At 40.7% G+C, this 14,909-nt stretch overlaps 1 protein-coding gene across 10 annotated transcripts in view; it reads right to left on the bottom strand.

Moving 5' to 3' along the window:
* Window positions 1-414: 414 nt before the first annotated feature.
* The window catches only part of setd5 (SET domain containing 5), a 134,326-nt gene continuing 119,831 nt past the window's right edge, over window positions 415-14,909 (bottom strand). For 9 of the 10 annotated variants that reach the window (XM_061833679.1, XM_061833675.1, XM_061833674.1 and 6 more), the window contains 4 exons: window positions 9,434-9,714; window positions 9,227-9,348; window positions 2,274-2,365; window positions 415-1,734 (listed from right to left, as the gene is read on the bottom strand). In XM_061833679.1, the coding sequence (XP_061689663.1) occupies window positions 1,201-1,734; window positions 2,274-2,365; window positions 9,227-9,348; window positions 9,434-9,714 (1,029 nt within the window). In that variant the 3' untranslated portion in view covers window positions 415-1,200. The remainder of the gene's footprint in view (window positions 1,735-2,273; window positions 2,366-9,226; window positions 9,349-9,433; window positions 9,715-14,909) is intronic. The other variant, XM_061833680.1, reaches the window with a different exon arrangement.

The following is a 14,909-nucleotide window of genomic DNA, read 5'->3' as shown; positions in this document are numbered from 1 at the left end:
AGTATTAAAATACAGCATTCTACAGAAAGGGAAACAGCTCTCAGAGGAGAACATAGCAGCATTTTTCAAAAATAAATCTAGTTTTTATCTATCTTCCAAATTCTGTCACAAATACCACCTCCGGGTAAGCATGGAATTCAAAGTTTGGTCAGAAAATAGCTACACATTTACACCATTTAATAGCAATTTATTTTTAGATATGCCAAAATAAAGTGTATCCAGGTGTATCCAACCAACTGGGGAATGTGTGTCTATTTCAAGAAACCTTGTAGCATAAAAACAAATCTCACAATTGCAGAGTGTAGTATTTTTCGATTTTTTTTTTCAGCATTCTACCACCACAACAGATGACGAATGCCATTTTCAGAAAACAGATTTTTACGAAGAACAACACAGGAAGAATTAATTCATATGTAAAGATCATAGCTCAATTGCAAATTTATTGGGGTGGGGGACAAGATTGCAGCACCATAAATCATGTCTCAAGTACAACACTGCATGTCTAAAATGAAGTCCCAAGTCATCTCACAGTTAACAGGTAGGTGTGACAAAATCAAATTAAAGGTGAAAACCCATGGAAGGAAAAAAAAACATTTTATATGTGTTGCTAGGGCATCAAAACTGGAGCTAGTAATAATAGGGAATGATCCTATCCAGGGATCTTACTCCCGTCGGGGTTAATGCATTACACTCCTTTTCCTATTCCAATGCTTAAGTACTGCAGCGGAGATTCTTCTTTTTGCCAAATAAAATTTATGGTAATAAAAAAGAAAATGAAGCAAAACTATTCTTTCTGAAACGCTAGCATCTCAAGTAAATAACTGACCTGGGCACAATGACCAGTGTGTTTTAATAATTTTCACAATGACCAGTGTGTTTTAATTATTTTGTACAGACATTTGTGTGGAAGTTAGTGAAATTCATTTGCAAAATCCAGCATGAGGAAACCATGGGGACAATTTCAAATTAGATGTGATTTAGTAATTTCAAGGTGTCACTCAAATTGTTCACAGATTCAAAGATTATGTCAAAAACCCACTGGTTTCGTGCAGAATATCTTTGTTGTTACAAAACAAAAGAAAAACTAACATTTTGTAAATTTATATGAAGTTGCTCCTCTAAGGTCGAGCCAAAATACCTGTGCTCCATATCACTATATTTGGGCCTTAAAGAGTTGCACCGGCTGGTACAGACAAGGTCCTAAAAGCTTCCCGACTGTGTCTGCACACCAGGGCCCTGTCGTGGAGAGCGCTGGAACTGACTAAGGCTTATCCCTCGCTGTGAGTAGTTTGTCGGTCCAGAGGATGACAGCAGCCTTGAGCTAGGGGTGCCCGATTTGAGGTTTTGAGAATCCTGCTGTTGATTCCCCCTGGTTGTTGTGGAGCTCAGGTCTGTTTTAGTCAACTCATGAGCCCAGGGTGCTGGGATAGAAGACTCCACTTGGCTACTCTCGTTCAGATGGCCCACTTTTAGGTGTCTGCTGCAGCTGAGGGGTCCATCTGCATCACTGTTGACCCTCTTCAGATGTAGTAACTCTCCTGACAGCTTGGAGTCTGATGACGTTGAGGGGGTATGAGCAGGATAGGAGGATGACAGGTGGTCCTGACATGGGGCTGTGTGAGAGGAGGGGTGGTAGTAGTTGTTGCCTGATGTGGGGCTGTAGCAACTTCCAAACGGAGAGGTGGGAGTTTTCTGAAGCAATGATGGACTGTCAGTCTGGTGTCTGTCTGATGACTTGATACAAGGACAAACACTCACTAACAGCAATAGTAATGTCACTATTTCATGTATTATGACATAATACCAAACTGGTAAAATATTTATCCAGTTTTGAGTTTGTTTAGGATTATTATGGCTGTTATGCAAAGTTCCCACCTGAGGCATTTTCGGCGTTTCATGCCGTGAGATTAAATAGAAAGTCAACGCACTTCGTGCAGATAGATGCAAATACCATGCTGTGCGGATGACGTAGGTGCACGCAAATTGGCCTCCTTAACCTGAATGCTCGTAGCTGGGACGGGCTGAACTCATTTGAGAACAAATATTTTCAGCGCATCCCTGAGGCGAAGCCCTGACCCTCGCCGAGTATACAGTTCTGATGAAGCACATGTACGTTCAATGTGTCCAAATGTATCATGCGATCCAACTCAAGTGATGGAGAAGGAGGCAACGCCATCTTTCGCATCAGGTGGGGACGTAGCATAAGAGTGAGCACAAGAGCATAAGAGTGAGGCGAGGACATGGACTGCACTCAGTACATGATTTTTACAAACCTGATATGAATGCACAGATGGGCTGTATCTGTGTGGTGGACTCTTCATTGGTGAAGGAATCGTCACTGGTGGCTCGTCGAACTGATCTGCATCTAAAACCATGAGGAAAAAAATAACATCGATTTTCAAAACTGTCGCAAAAATTCCGGTGAAGGAATTGTCACTGACTGCATGTCATCCTGATCTGCATCTGAAAACAAGGGAAGAAAATAACATTGATTTTCAAAAGTGTCATGCAAAATGTCTGGATAATGAAGGTTGATGTCAGATGTTTGGAAATCAGCATTCACAAAGACAAAGATGGATTAAGGGTTAACAAAGGGATGGAATGCTACTATAAAAGAAGACCCAGAAAAAGAGGCTGGAACATGACTGGAAAGACACTGGAAAAAAATCCTAAAAACAATGCTAAGTGGCTGGTAAAAGTAGAGCACAGGAACTTCCCAGAACAATAACAGTTAAAAAAGGACTGAAGTCATACAAGTCTCACAAGAATCAACAACATTGGGGCTTGACATGATCAACAGAAGGGCTGAGAAAGCCCACAGTATTTAAAGCCAAAATGCATGGGCACAAACATCAATATTCGAATCAAATCCAACCACTTAATATACTGTACAGTAGTGTTAAAAATTTATAGCAGTCCAATGTGACTAACCAGATTAATCCACGTTTTCACATTTTTTATGCAGTAGTCGTAGCAGCAGATGTACATGTAGTAGTAGATGCTCAGAAAACCTACAAGACCCAGCATGAATGAAAGACACTCTTAAAGCTGTGCAATTGGGGTATTTGTTGAATGGGTTGTGTTGAAAAAAATAGCAGTGTGGCATACAATCAGGTAGGTAATCAGTTTTGTGAAAAAGAGAAGTGAATCAGGTGGCCCCGATTTAAGGATGAAGCTAACACCTCTTGAACATGCATTTCTCCTTGAAAGCCAGAGGAAAATGAGTCATTCAACAAGAACAGATCAGAAGAACAATGTACTTTGATTAAAAGTGTGATTTGAGAGGGAAATCTTATAAAGAGGTGCAAAAAAAAATATATAGACTACTCATCTTAAATGATCTCTAAAGCCTTAAAATGGAGAGCAAAACCAGTGACACCTGATAGAAAATGGAAGGCAACCAGAATGGCAAAGGCTCAGCCAATGATCAGCTCCAGGATGATCAATAATCAAAGTTACCTGTAAGTACTCAGACTGTGAGAAGATTTCTGTGTGAAGCTATTACAAGATTTCACCGCACAGTCCCTCTGTTAAAAAAAAAATCCGTGTACAGAAGAGGCTACAATTTCCCAGAGAACACAACTGTTTCTCCTATTATGGTGTGGAGCCTATTTATCGTATACTAGTGTTCAGGAATCGGTTTGATTATGTCAAAATACTTGAAGAGGTCATGTTGCCCTATGCTGAAGAGGACATGCTCTTGAAATGGGTGTTTCAACAAGACAATGACCCCAAACACACGAGTAAACATGAAAAGTCTTGGTTCCAAACCAACAACCAACCAACCCATATCTTTGGGATTTGCTTCCAATGAATTCCAGGCAGAATTGTTGGAAAATCTGTTATTGATTTTACAGTCCACATCTCTCATCGTTGTTGAGCTAAGTGGCTGTTTTTAGCACACCTCTGCTTACCATTTTGAGACATTGATGAGCGGTTTCATTTCCTGACTGTCCAGTCACACCAATGTACACTTTCAAGGCGGTGGATCTTCGTTTCTAGAATTATCACCCTGTGCAGTAGTCCATTCTAATCCTCATTTGAAAAGGGAGGCATCTTGACGGCTAATCTTGTTGCTAACACCAGACTTGTGTCAATTAGCATGAAGCTCTCACATAATGGTGAGAGGTTATTGGGAAATACTGAAATATGGCAACAACCTTGTCTACTTAGCTCATTCGGCAGCAAAGGCATCCAGAGTCCCGTCACGTAACTCATAAAAAAAAAAAATAAATAAAATAAGTTAAACAAGCACAAGCACAACTGTCCAAAAACTGCTCAGAGATACAAACATTCATCCGTAGGTGGATAAATGCTATATTTGGTGATTGATTTTAGCGCCGGGTCAACAGACAGTGAGTTAAGAACCGGTAAGATTACCAAAATTTCCCATGTTCTGCCACCCGTCCCACAATCCCAAAAAATGTGGTGAAGTTGAACAAGCATAAGAAACAAATACAACAATCAGATAGCACTAGGAAGACATTCGACTCCACAAAAACCCTTTGTTGGCCAATCAAAGGGACTCACTTCACAGAAAAAAAAAAAAAAAAAACTGGTGGAAATGTTTACTTTACGGACTTTGAAAAAAAAAAACAGCTTTGTCCTGAAGCTCTTAAATGGTGACCTCACAAACATATATGTCAACTTCTAACTTGAGAAAATATTGTAAATTACAGACGTTTCTTTCTCAAGTGCACACGCACAGACTTTTGACTCTGGATTAGCAACCACCTACTTCTTCATTTAAGAGAGTAAAGCAAATAGTGTTTCTGTAGGGCCCAATGCATGTGTTGTTGGGTTCTGGGCAGTTTAAAATGGATATAATGGCACGATAGATAAAAGGTCAAATTTCCTGCAAGGAGTTCTCTGTTCGCTGCAAAGCCAGACCTTAGAGGTTTCCCATCATAGGAACCTTTGCAGGAACTTCAGGTACAAAAGGCTCCCCTTGGGCTCCTGGATTATTTAAATGCTCCTATCGGAGAAAGTCTTCTGGAAGACAAAAATCTTTTTTTTTCTTGGGGGAGGCTGTGCTTATGTACGCTGATCGGTTGACATGAAATCTGTAGGCATTTACTATTTCATTCACTAAGCCACCATTACGTGTCATTACGCAAGGCTTTGAAATAGGTATAATTAGATGAAAGTGGACTGTCGTGAAAATTCCTGAAAATACAAATGTGAGCACAAGGGGGGAATCCGGGGGCATGCCCCCCTGAGAAATTTTTGAAAAAATGGATGGCTGTGGTGCATTCTGGCGATATCTGTGAACAAAATTCAGACAAAAATTGAAAGTAAAATTTCCAAGTCCTGACCAAAAAAAAAATTGCGCAGAAGTTCCCCAAAGGCCAAGCCCAGAATTTTTTTTGACCCCCCCCCCCCACCATCACCCTATCACTGGATAGCACAAAATCACATTTGTCATTAAAATATGATAAAAATATGCCACCTTATCTCAAGACAAATGAATTAAGTGAATTATTTGGTAAAAAGACATCTAAAATTGTTCTTTTTCCCACATTATATATATATATATATATATATATATATAATATATATATATATATATATATATATATAAATAAAGGTAGGCGAGACGCACCAAGGGACTGCCGAAAATAAAAGGACGGCTTGCTAGAATGCGCCTTTATGTGCATGCGCTCGACGTATTGGCCACACCTGAATCAAGCAACGAGGTGGATGATAGTCGAACGTGTCTTTTGTTTTGGGGGGAGGCCACGCCGTAACACTGCCTTGCGATCGACGCAATGAGAACCCCTGGTGTAACTGAATTTCCTTTGCCATAGCTCATGATGTTGCTGACTTTCGACGTAAATTCGCTCGCATTACGTGAAGCAGTTCTGAACATGTGCATTCGTACATGCTCAGTACAGTTAACTTGCATTTCCTGTTTCTGGGTGAATACCGGTTATTTTGGAGCAGGCTCGTTTAGTTAACAACGTTTATGAAATAAACACGTAAATTAATGTCAAGACCACACAAAATAAGCGACGTCTTAAGAAAATGCGAGGGGAGGGCCGTTACTGTTACTAGTGTTAGTGCCTCAACGTTGCTATGCTCGTGAAAGCAAAACAACGAACTCAAACGCATGTTCGTTCAATGTTGTCAACTAATATCCGGATTAATCTTAGGCTATTTTTCCTCAATTTTCCAGAGGAATTTTCATGAAAATTTAAAAATCAGGAATTCCGGTAAAATCCAGAAGACTTTCATCATTGTTTAATATACAGTCAAAAGCAAAACTTTGAATTACTGCCAACCATGGTGGTCGCAGAGCTTGATGGAGCAGACCTCTGCCAGGGTTCATACTCAGTCTGACGAAAAAAATTTAAGGGCTTTTTAGGGGCATTCTTAGGGGCTGACATGGAAAAAATTTAGGGCCGACACGAAAAATTTAGGGCCATCGTGGGAAATCAAGAGTAAGGAAAAAAGACTAACCCAATGGTGCCATCAACCGTTCTTGGTTCAAATGTTCCAGTATCTCAGTACCATATTTCAGTGATCACCTGTCGCCCCTTGTGGTAGTTCTCATTGATATGACCATTGTCAACGTCTTCACATAACAGTATACAGAAAAACAGATTCTAACTACAATTGCAACTATATACACAAATGTCTTCTACTGATGTCTGTTTCAGCACCCCTACTCTAGCTCCTTGAGCCTACCCAGTGCCTCCTCTTTGTTGCTGCAGAGGTACCAAAGTGGCTCTCTTGTCCTTTGCTCTCCCTCTGAGTGCATTGGCCTCGGTGATAAACCTCAGATTCCTCTTTTCTTCTGCCTCCTCACACAGCTTGTCAGCCTTCTCAATAAGCGTAGATATGTCAGTCTCTATTCTGGCTTTTTTGGCTTTGAAGCAGTAGAGATGAAAAGTGTGCAGCGATGCCAAATGAAGCCAGGTACAAAGTCTTCCTTTCCCCACAGTGGTAGTTTTTAGCAATGTCACTGGGAACATGACTACAAACACTTTCGAATTATTTTCACAAGATTTGTAACTGTAATGGCTGCAGATCACTTTTAAAGTCCACAAGATCTCTGCCTTTAACGAGTCCGTCTTCGTGTATTGAACTAGATTCAGGAAGCCTGACTTCTGGCTGGACAACTGTAGGTGCGCATTCGGGATCGCAACCGGTTACAATCGATTTTCGGTTTTTTAAAACCGAAACCGTAATCGGACTTTCGAAATCGGTTAAAATTTCTAATCATTTCTTCCGGTTCCGGTACTCCACATTGCGCTATTTTTTAAACATCATTTCCACTTTTTTCACGTTTCGCTGTTAGAGTAAAGTTGGACTCAAAAGAACATTCAGTTAAATCAAAGAAACATCAAACATGGCATCGAGGAAACGCTCCAAAGTATGGGAGTAAACTTGTTTTATTGGCAGATATCAAAACACTACTCGCATAACGGGGGAACTCTGTGAACTCGTCACTCCGGAAGAGCAACAACAAAAACAGTCCGTGCGGAACCCCGCACCCCAACTCGAGGTCCCACGGGTGAATTATGTAAACACCACTATGGTACCGGTTTTTGCTACAGCTGTTCGGTTAAAACCGGTTATGAAAGTAAGCGGTTTTTTGCGATCCCTAGTGCGCATGCACTGCCAGTACCACTGCCTGAAGTTGATGCTTCACTATCTTGATATTTTAGAAACAGATTCATACCAACGAAAGATGAGAGAGTCTTCGTCAAAACAGCGTGTCTCCTGTTTTTACGGTGCGACTCCAGCGCTTTGACGCCCATCTTTTCAAGCTGGTAACTCTGCTTGCACAGATGGCAGTAAAACATGTGCCGATCTTTTGGATCTCGACGAACCCAGCTCCCAAACTCCTTACTTTCAACCCAAGCTTCTTGAAAAATGCACTTCCCCGTGATACAAGTTGGATCGATGAAAGAACTACGCTACGTCGTAACGAAGACGAAGTGAAATGCCTACTCACGGAAACAAACAATGGAATATCGACAAGATGGCGACTTCGGTTAATAATTTCCGACTGTTTTAGACGCCAGACGAATCGCCATTTTTTTTTTACATTAAAGATTAATTTTATTTTTTAGGGAGAATTTTGGCGGTAGAGGTCCTCCCTTTGATTTTTTTTTAATTTAAGGCCTTTTTAGGGGCTTGGCCGGTTTTCGCGGATTTTAAGGACTTTTAGGAGCCCATAAATGCACCTTCGAAAATTTAGGGTTTCTTAGGGACTTTTAGGGCCGCGTGCGAACCCTGTGTGGCATAAAACTGGCAGACCATTTTATAAAAAGAACATTATGCAATGAAGCATGATGGTGGCAGGTCTGGTTTAAGGAGGGGAACCTTCCATGCCATGTATGATTTCAAACCAAGACGTCTTGGTGTATTACCAACAATCATCTTGGAAACGGTGGTCCCAGCTCTTTTCAGGTCATTGACCAAGTCCTGTCGTGTAGTCCTGGGCTAATTCCTCACCTTTCTCAGGATCATTGAGACCCCACGAGGTGATATCTTGCATGGGGCTCCACCCCGATTGAGATTCACCGTCATGTTTACTTTCTTCCATTTTCTAATGATTGCTCCAACAGTGGACCTTTTTTCACCAAGCTGCTTGGCAATTTCTCTGTAGCCCTTTCCAGCCGTGTGGAGTTGTACAATTTTGTCTCTTGTGTCTTTGGACAGCTCTTTGGTCTTGGCCATGTTAGACGATTGAGTCTTAATGATTGTATGGGGTGGACAGGTGTCTTTATGCGGCTAAGAACCTCACACAGGTGCATCTGATTCAGGATAATATATGGAGTGGAGGTGGACTTTTAAAGGCGGACTAACAGGTCTTTTAGGGTCAGAATTCTAGCTGATAGACAGGTGTTCAAATAATTATTTGTAGCTGTATCACACAAATCATTAAAAAATTATACATTGTGATTTCTGGATGTTTTTTAGACTCTCTCTCTCTCTCTCAGAGTGGACATGCACCTACGATGAAAATTTCAGACCGTTCCATGATTTATAAGTGGGAGAACTCGCAATATAGCAGGGTGTTCAAGTACATATTTTCCTTACTCTATTTCCAAGAGTAGTAGTCAAGAGTAAGCATTAAACAGTTCACTGCAACTTAAACAAGTGGAAACTACTGCGTCTCTCATTATATCAAATTATAAATTATGATTTCATTTTTAGGCAAACAAATGTTTAAAAATTTTCCTTCAGTTTAAAATCCAATTTAAACTCTTCATACCAGATTCTTTCTCTGTAGAACTGTTGCTCCTCTTGAGCATTCGCTCCATCTTCATGATTTTTAGCACTTGCTCCAGTGCCCCTTGACCTTCCCGTAGACGTTCAACACTGGTGGGAACCATCCTAATGTGAGGAAAAGAGATGAGCTAATTATGATCAGACATTTCATAAAAATTTTATTCAATACATTGCAATTGGTTGCTCTGACCATTGGGTGTTCCTATCCAGATGGCTCGCCTGCACAGATGAGCCGTGGTGGTCTGGAAGACTGACCTCCTCTTTCTGAAGATTGGAACCAGTGTGTCCTGATGAAGGCATGCAGTTGTGTGTTGATGCGAGGGGATGCATCAAGTAAAGGGAAGGATGGGTCTCCTGATTGTGGTGTGAGCCAGGTCGAGTAGGGGTGCAATTCAGGGATAAATTGCAGCTGGATGACTCAGGTTCACGGTTGGTAACTTGCTTCCGCTTACGGTACTCAAACAAGGACACCTGAGGGAGAAATGTTATGTGATATTGTCTGATAAAAAGAACACTACAACAGAAAATGCGGTGTCATTCAAGTTGGTGATGGCCTGTTGATTTAGGAAGTAAGTACGACATGCATGTTTTGGAAATTCAAATTTAACACAACATAATTTAGGTTGAATTTCATTGTCACCTGTGTAATAAAACAACCTAAAACAACTAGCTCACTCAGGTTTCTGAATGCACTGCGATAAATGTTTGATGAAAAAGCAGGCAATTTTTAAGGCACATCACGATGTGACTACCATAATTTCTCGTGTATAATCAGCACCACCCATGTATAAAACACAACCCTAAAGTTGACCTCAAAATTCTGGAAAACCCTTCCACTTGCATGATTTTGCTTCTATCCATATGATCAAAATGAAATATCTGTATTTTGTTAGTTATGATTAGTTAGTTATTTTCAAGTTCAGGACATAATATAATAACATAATATAATATAATAATAACATAATATTATAATATAATAACATAATATTTTTCTTTATTTACTTGCTCTGATTCTGAAATTCACAGTCCTACTTTTAGCGAGCAAATGAGAAAATACGTCACTGATGGTGTAGTGGTACAAACGCCTGACTATGATATGGGCAGCGTGGGATGGTGTGGGATCGTTGAGTGATGGTGTGATGGTGTGAATACATGCCCTGCGACTGACCGGCGCCCATTTCAGGGTGTAGGCCGCTTTCGCTTGAAGTTAGCTGGCAAAGCCTCATGTACTCCCGCGACGCTTGTGAGGAAATGTAGCTTGGAAAATAGATGAATGACAAAATACAGTTGTGCTCATGTATTACAATATATTGGAATGAAAATGTGTGCTAAATATTCTTCATAACCTTGAGGTGGCCGTGGAATATTCGAATGAAAGTGTATAGCTTTTTCATAACCTCTAAATGGCGGCATACATGGATAAAATGGGAATGTTTTTTTTTTCCATTTTCGCCTTTCCCCATGTACAATGTATGCCATGGAACTGACATTTTGGGGGGCAAAAACATTATACAAGAGAAACTACGGCACACTGAAAAGACAACCACGTGTGATTCAAGAACACACAAATTATATAAAAGAACTCAATAAAAATGAGATCAGTCATAATCTTAATGTTGTAAAAGGGCACAGAAAGTAATGAGGGGGTATCCAGCAGAGAAATGTTGACTACACAGTGCTGGCCAATATATAAGTAAGTTTCTTTCGGCTTGTCCCTTTCGTCTCATCTCAGATGAACGCACATATTTGTCCCGCACAATTTTTACGCCAGATGCCCTTCCTGACACAACCTTTCTCAGGGAGTGGAGACCCCAGTGGGATACGAACCCACAACCCCTGGTTTATCAAACCAATGCTATAACCACTGAGCTACAGGGCCTCTTCTGGTTTATATATAGAGAAGCTTAATTCGATCAATAGTTTATTAGTGGTTGATTTGGAAAAAGGGATCCTGAATTTGATTTTCTATATTTTTTGCTACTCCGTGAGATTTCTGCCAACATGGAGGAAAAGATGGTAACAGCTAGAGAGCCATAAATAGTCCCCAAAAAGGCGTGTCCATCATTTGGAAATAACCATTGTCTGCAATAGGTGTGTAATAAATATAATGAAGGCAGGTATATCCGTATAAAATCATAACATATCTTAATATTCATAATCAAAAGGATGGATGGATGTGTTTAACAACTCAAGACACAGCACATTTTGTGTGAAGCCACCCACTTTTTAAATGAGCAAAAATTGGAATGACTGAAGGGTGTTTGGAGTTGCTCAACTGCCTCTTAGACTGAATGCTTTTACATTAGAAAGTGCTTGAATTTGGCTTTGGGTTTCACCTGTGAAAACTACATTTGCAGTTAACAAACATGTATACCAGAGCGTTGTCTGGGAGAAAAGCAAACCATTTTGAAGCTAAGAAGAAAGAAAATCGATCAGAGCTGTTGCAAAAACATTGGGCAAAGCCAAAACAAAATGTCTTATTTTCCTTTCGGCTTGTCCCGTTAGGGGTTGCCAGAGCTCATTATCGTTTTCCATTTAACCGATCCCCTGCATCTTCCTCTTGAACACCAATTGCCCTCACAACATCCCTCATCCTTGACTTTGGTCTTCTCCCAATATACTGTCTTGCCTCTGGACCAATGCTCCCCCTAAGATTCCCAACTGCGCAATTGCGCACTGGTCGCACAGTCTCAGCACACAAGAAAACCTATCCAGCGCAGTGAATGCACTGCAAATGAATTAGATATGTAACCTTTTTCTCTTTCACTTTACTGTGTAAATCAGTGAGTGACATGTGTCCAGCCAATCATACGATACGATGCAATTACGCTACGCAGCCATGTGCTCTGCTCGTCAACACTCCATAACATGTGGAAATCAGTACTGCTAATGGCAAACTGAGTGGTCAGTGAATGTGATATGTTTACTCCCTAAACCAAAGTAAAAAAGAACTGGGGCTCTTTTAAGATGGAATGGCTGTCAGAGTATATGCAAATAGAAGAACAAGTGGTGAAACTGAGTGAGATCTTTTCTTTTTCGCATGAGAAAGGTTTGCTCTGCAAAACATGCAGCAAAGCCAAAGTTGTGAGGAGTTTTCCGATGGAAAATATGGGCGAAATGGAAGCTGGACTACCTTAAGTGACACATTCAGCAGAAAAGTCATTTGAATGAATGAAAGAACGAGCTGTCTCACACACGCAAAAAAATCTGACCCTGAGCAAGTTAAAGTTCTCATTGACAATATTTTACTTGCCATTAAAATGAATGCATCAATGCTTTCAGTTCAACAAATCCACGATCACATGGCAAAGTAAGTGAGTAGACCAGAAAGCTGGGGAAAAACTTAATCAGCACATTCTCAGATATAGCGGCTGCAGCACTTAAATGTGAGGAGCTAAAGGAGATCTCAGAGCTTGTGAATATTTGTGCTACATTTCAAGATTCCAGTGCAGATTGTGAAAGAGGATTTAGTTTGATGAATCATATCAAAACAGCATCCAGAAATTATGTTGAAGTGACACATTTGGACCTATTGATGCGCTGAAAATCAAATAAAAAGCAGACGGTGCCATCAACCTGGTCAAAGTGTACAACCATTGGAGATGTCTGAAGGACAGAGGTGAAAAATAAGGTACATATAAACTCAGATTTGTGCATATGCTAGTGACATTTATTAAGATTTAATTATTAAATTATATTATGACTAGATCATTTATGGGTAGTAGAAATGCAAATAAAAGACACTGTATCATAGGCCACGTCATTGTGGAAAATGTGAATGTTTTAATGTGAACAAAATGGTGTGTATGTCTCATTTCTTCTAAAGCAAGACACTCACCCAGGCCAAAACTGAACCTTACCGACCTAAGCCAAAGCAGGACTCTCACAGAACGTACTACAAATCTCATTAACAATCTTCAATCACTGAGTTTTGTCTTTTTCATTTTAAGTGGGCCTTTTTCATTTTAGTAAGCCATGAAACTGTCTACAATCCCAGGTGTGATACTGGTGTGTGGCGACAGTGAGCACTTCTGATGTTGCTCACAGTGGTCCTCAGTGTGCTCAGGGAGCTTGGCTGTATAGCCATACATATGAAAAATTAGATGGAACATTGCTCTGGACGTGTCCAAACCATCGAAGTTTGCTCTCTCAACCACGGTTTCATAAAATGTGTCCTTCATCCTAGCAGAGACTATAACACAGACAGCTTATGTCAGCTGTTCCAACCTGCTTGGACCAGTTTCACTTCCTTTCCAAAATCACTATTTCTCTGGATTGTTGACCAAGTATTTGAAGTCATCCACCCTTGCTATCTCTTCTCTCTGGAGCCTCACTGTTCCCCCTCCACCCCTCTCATTCATGCACATATATTGTTTTACTTTGGCTAATCTTCATTCCTCTCCTATCCAGTGCATGCTTCCATCTTTCTAATTGTACCTCAACCTGCTCTCACTGCAGATGACAATGTCATCTGCGAACATCGTGGTCCAAGGGGATTCCAGTCTTGCTTCTATACCTCCACAGGTATGTTATCAGGACCAACTCTCTTTCCATTTTTCACCCTCTTTCATGCCTTTCTAAGTTCCCCCTTACTAATCATTGCCACTTCCTGGTCATTCACAATTGCCTCTTTGAACCTTCCTTCTCTCTCATTTTCTTCATCCATCAACTTCTCTCATTCATTCTTCTCAAAGTATTCTTTCCAGCCATTCAGCACACTATTTGCATCAGTCAACACATTTCAATCACTATCCTCAATCACCCTGACCTGCTGCACATCCTTCCCATTCCTATCCCTCTGTCTGGCCAACCTGTAGAGATCCTTTTCTCATTGTTGCGTGTCCAACCTGCTGTAGATGACGTCATATACCTCTTGTTTAGCCTTCGCCACCTCTACCTTTGCCCTACAGCGCATCTCAATGTATTCCTTTCGCCTGTCCTCTGTCCTCTCTGTGTCCCACTTCGCTAACCTTTTTACTTCTATGACTTCTTTTATTTTGGGGTTCCACGATCAAGTCTCCTTCTTCCCTTTCCTACCAGAAGACACACCAACTACTCCCCTGCCTGTCTTGCTGATCATCTTGGCTGTAGGAGTCGAGTCTTCCAGGTGCTCCTCCTATCCATCGAAAGCTGTCTCACCTCTTTCCAAAAGGCCGTATAAGAGTCTTCCTTTCTCAGCTTCCAACACATTGTTCTCTGATCTATCTTTGTCTTCTTAATCTTCCTCCCCACCACAAGAGTCATCTACACACCATCATCCTATACTGTCAAACAACACTTTCCCCTTCCACTACCTTACAATCAGTCACCTCTTTCAGATGACATCTCCACAAAATGTAATCCACCTGCGTGCTTCTACCTGTTCTTGTATGTAAAAACATAATAATGTTAATGTCCTGGGAAAAAAAAAAAAAGATATTGTAGCTACAGACTTCCAGCAGGTTGGCCAAGAATAGCAACAGTAGTTAATGACAGAAATGTTGGAGTGGTAACAAATAAATAAATAAACTGTAACAGCAATGTAATAACAGCAACTCCATCTTCCAAAGGCCAGTGTACAAGGTATCACAATCCATAGTTTGAAGATTGAGAGATTACAGAAATATACAGGCCATCCCAGAAGTGCAAACGACTCATCAACAAAAAGAATTCGTAGAGCAGATTGG

Source organism: Syngnathoides biaculeatus, chromosome 10, assembly GCF_019802595.1.
Source record: "Syngnathoides biaculeatus isolate LvHL_M chromosome 10, ASM1980259v1, whole genome shotgun sequence".
In the NCBI taxonomy this organism is placed as follows: domain Eukaryota; kingdom Metazoa; phylum Chordata; class Actinopteri; order Syngnathiformes; family Syngnathidae; genus Syngnathoides; species Syngnathoides biaculeatus.
This window is presented reverse-complemented; position numbering and strand designations above follow the sequence as displayed.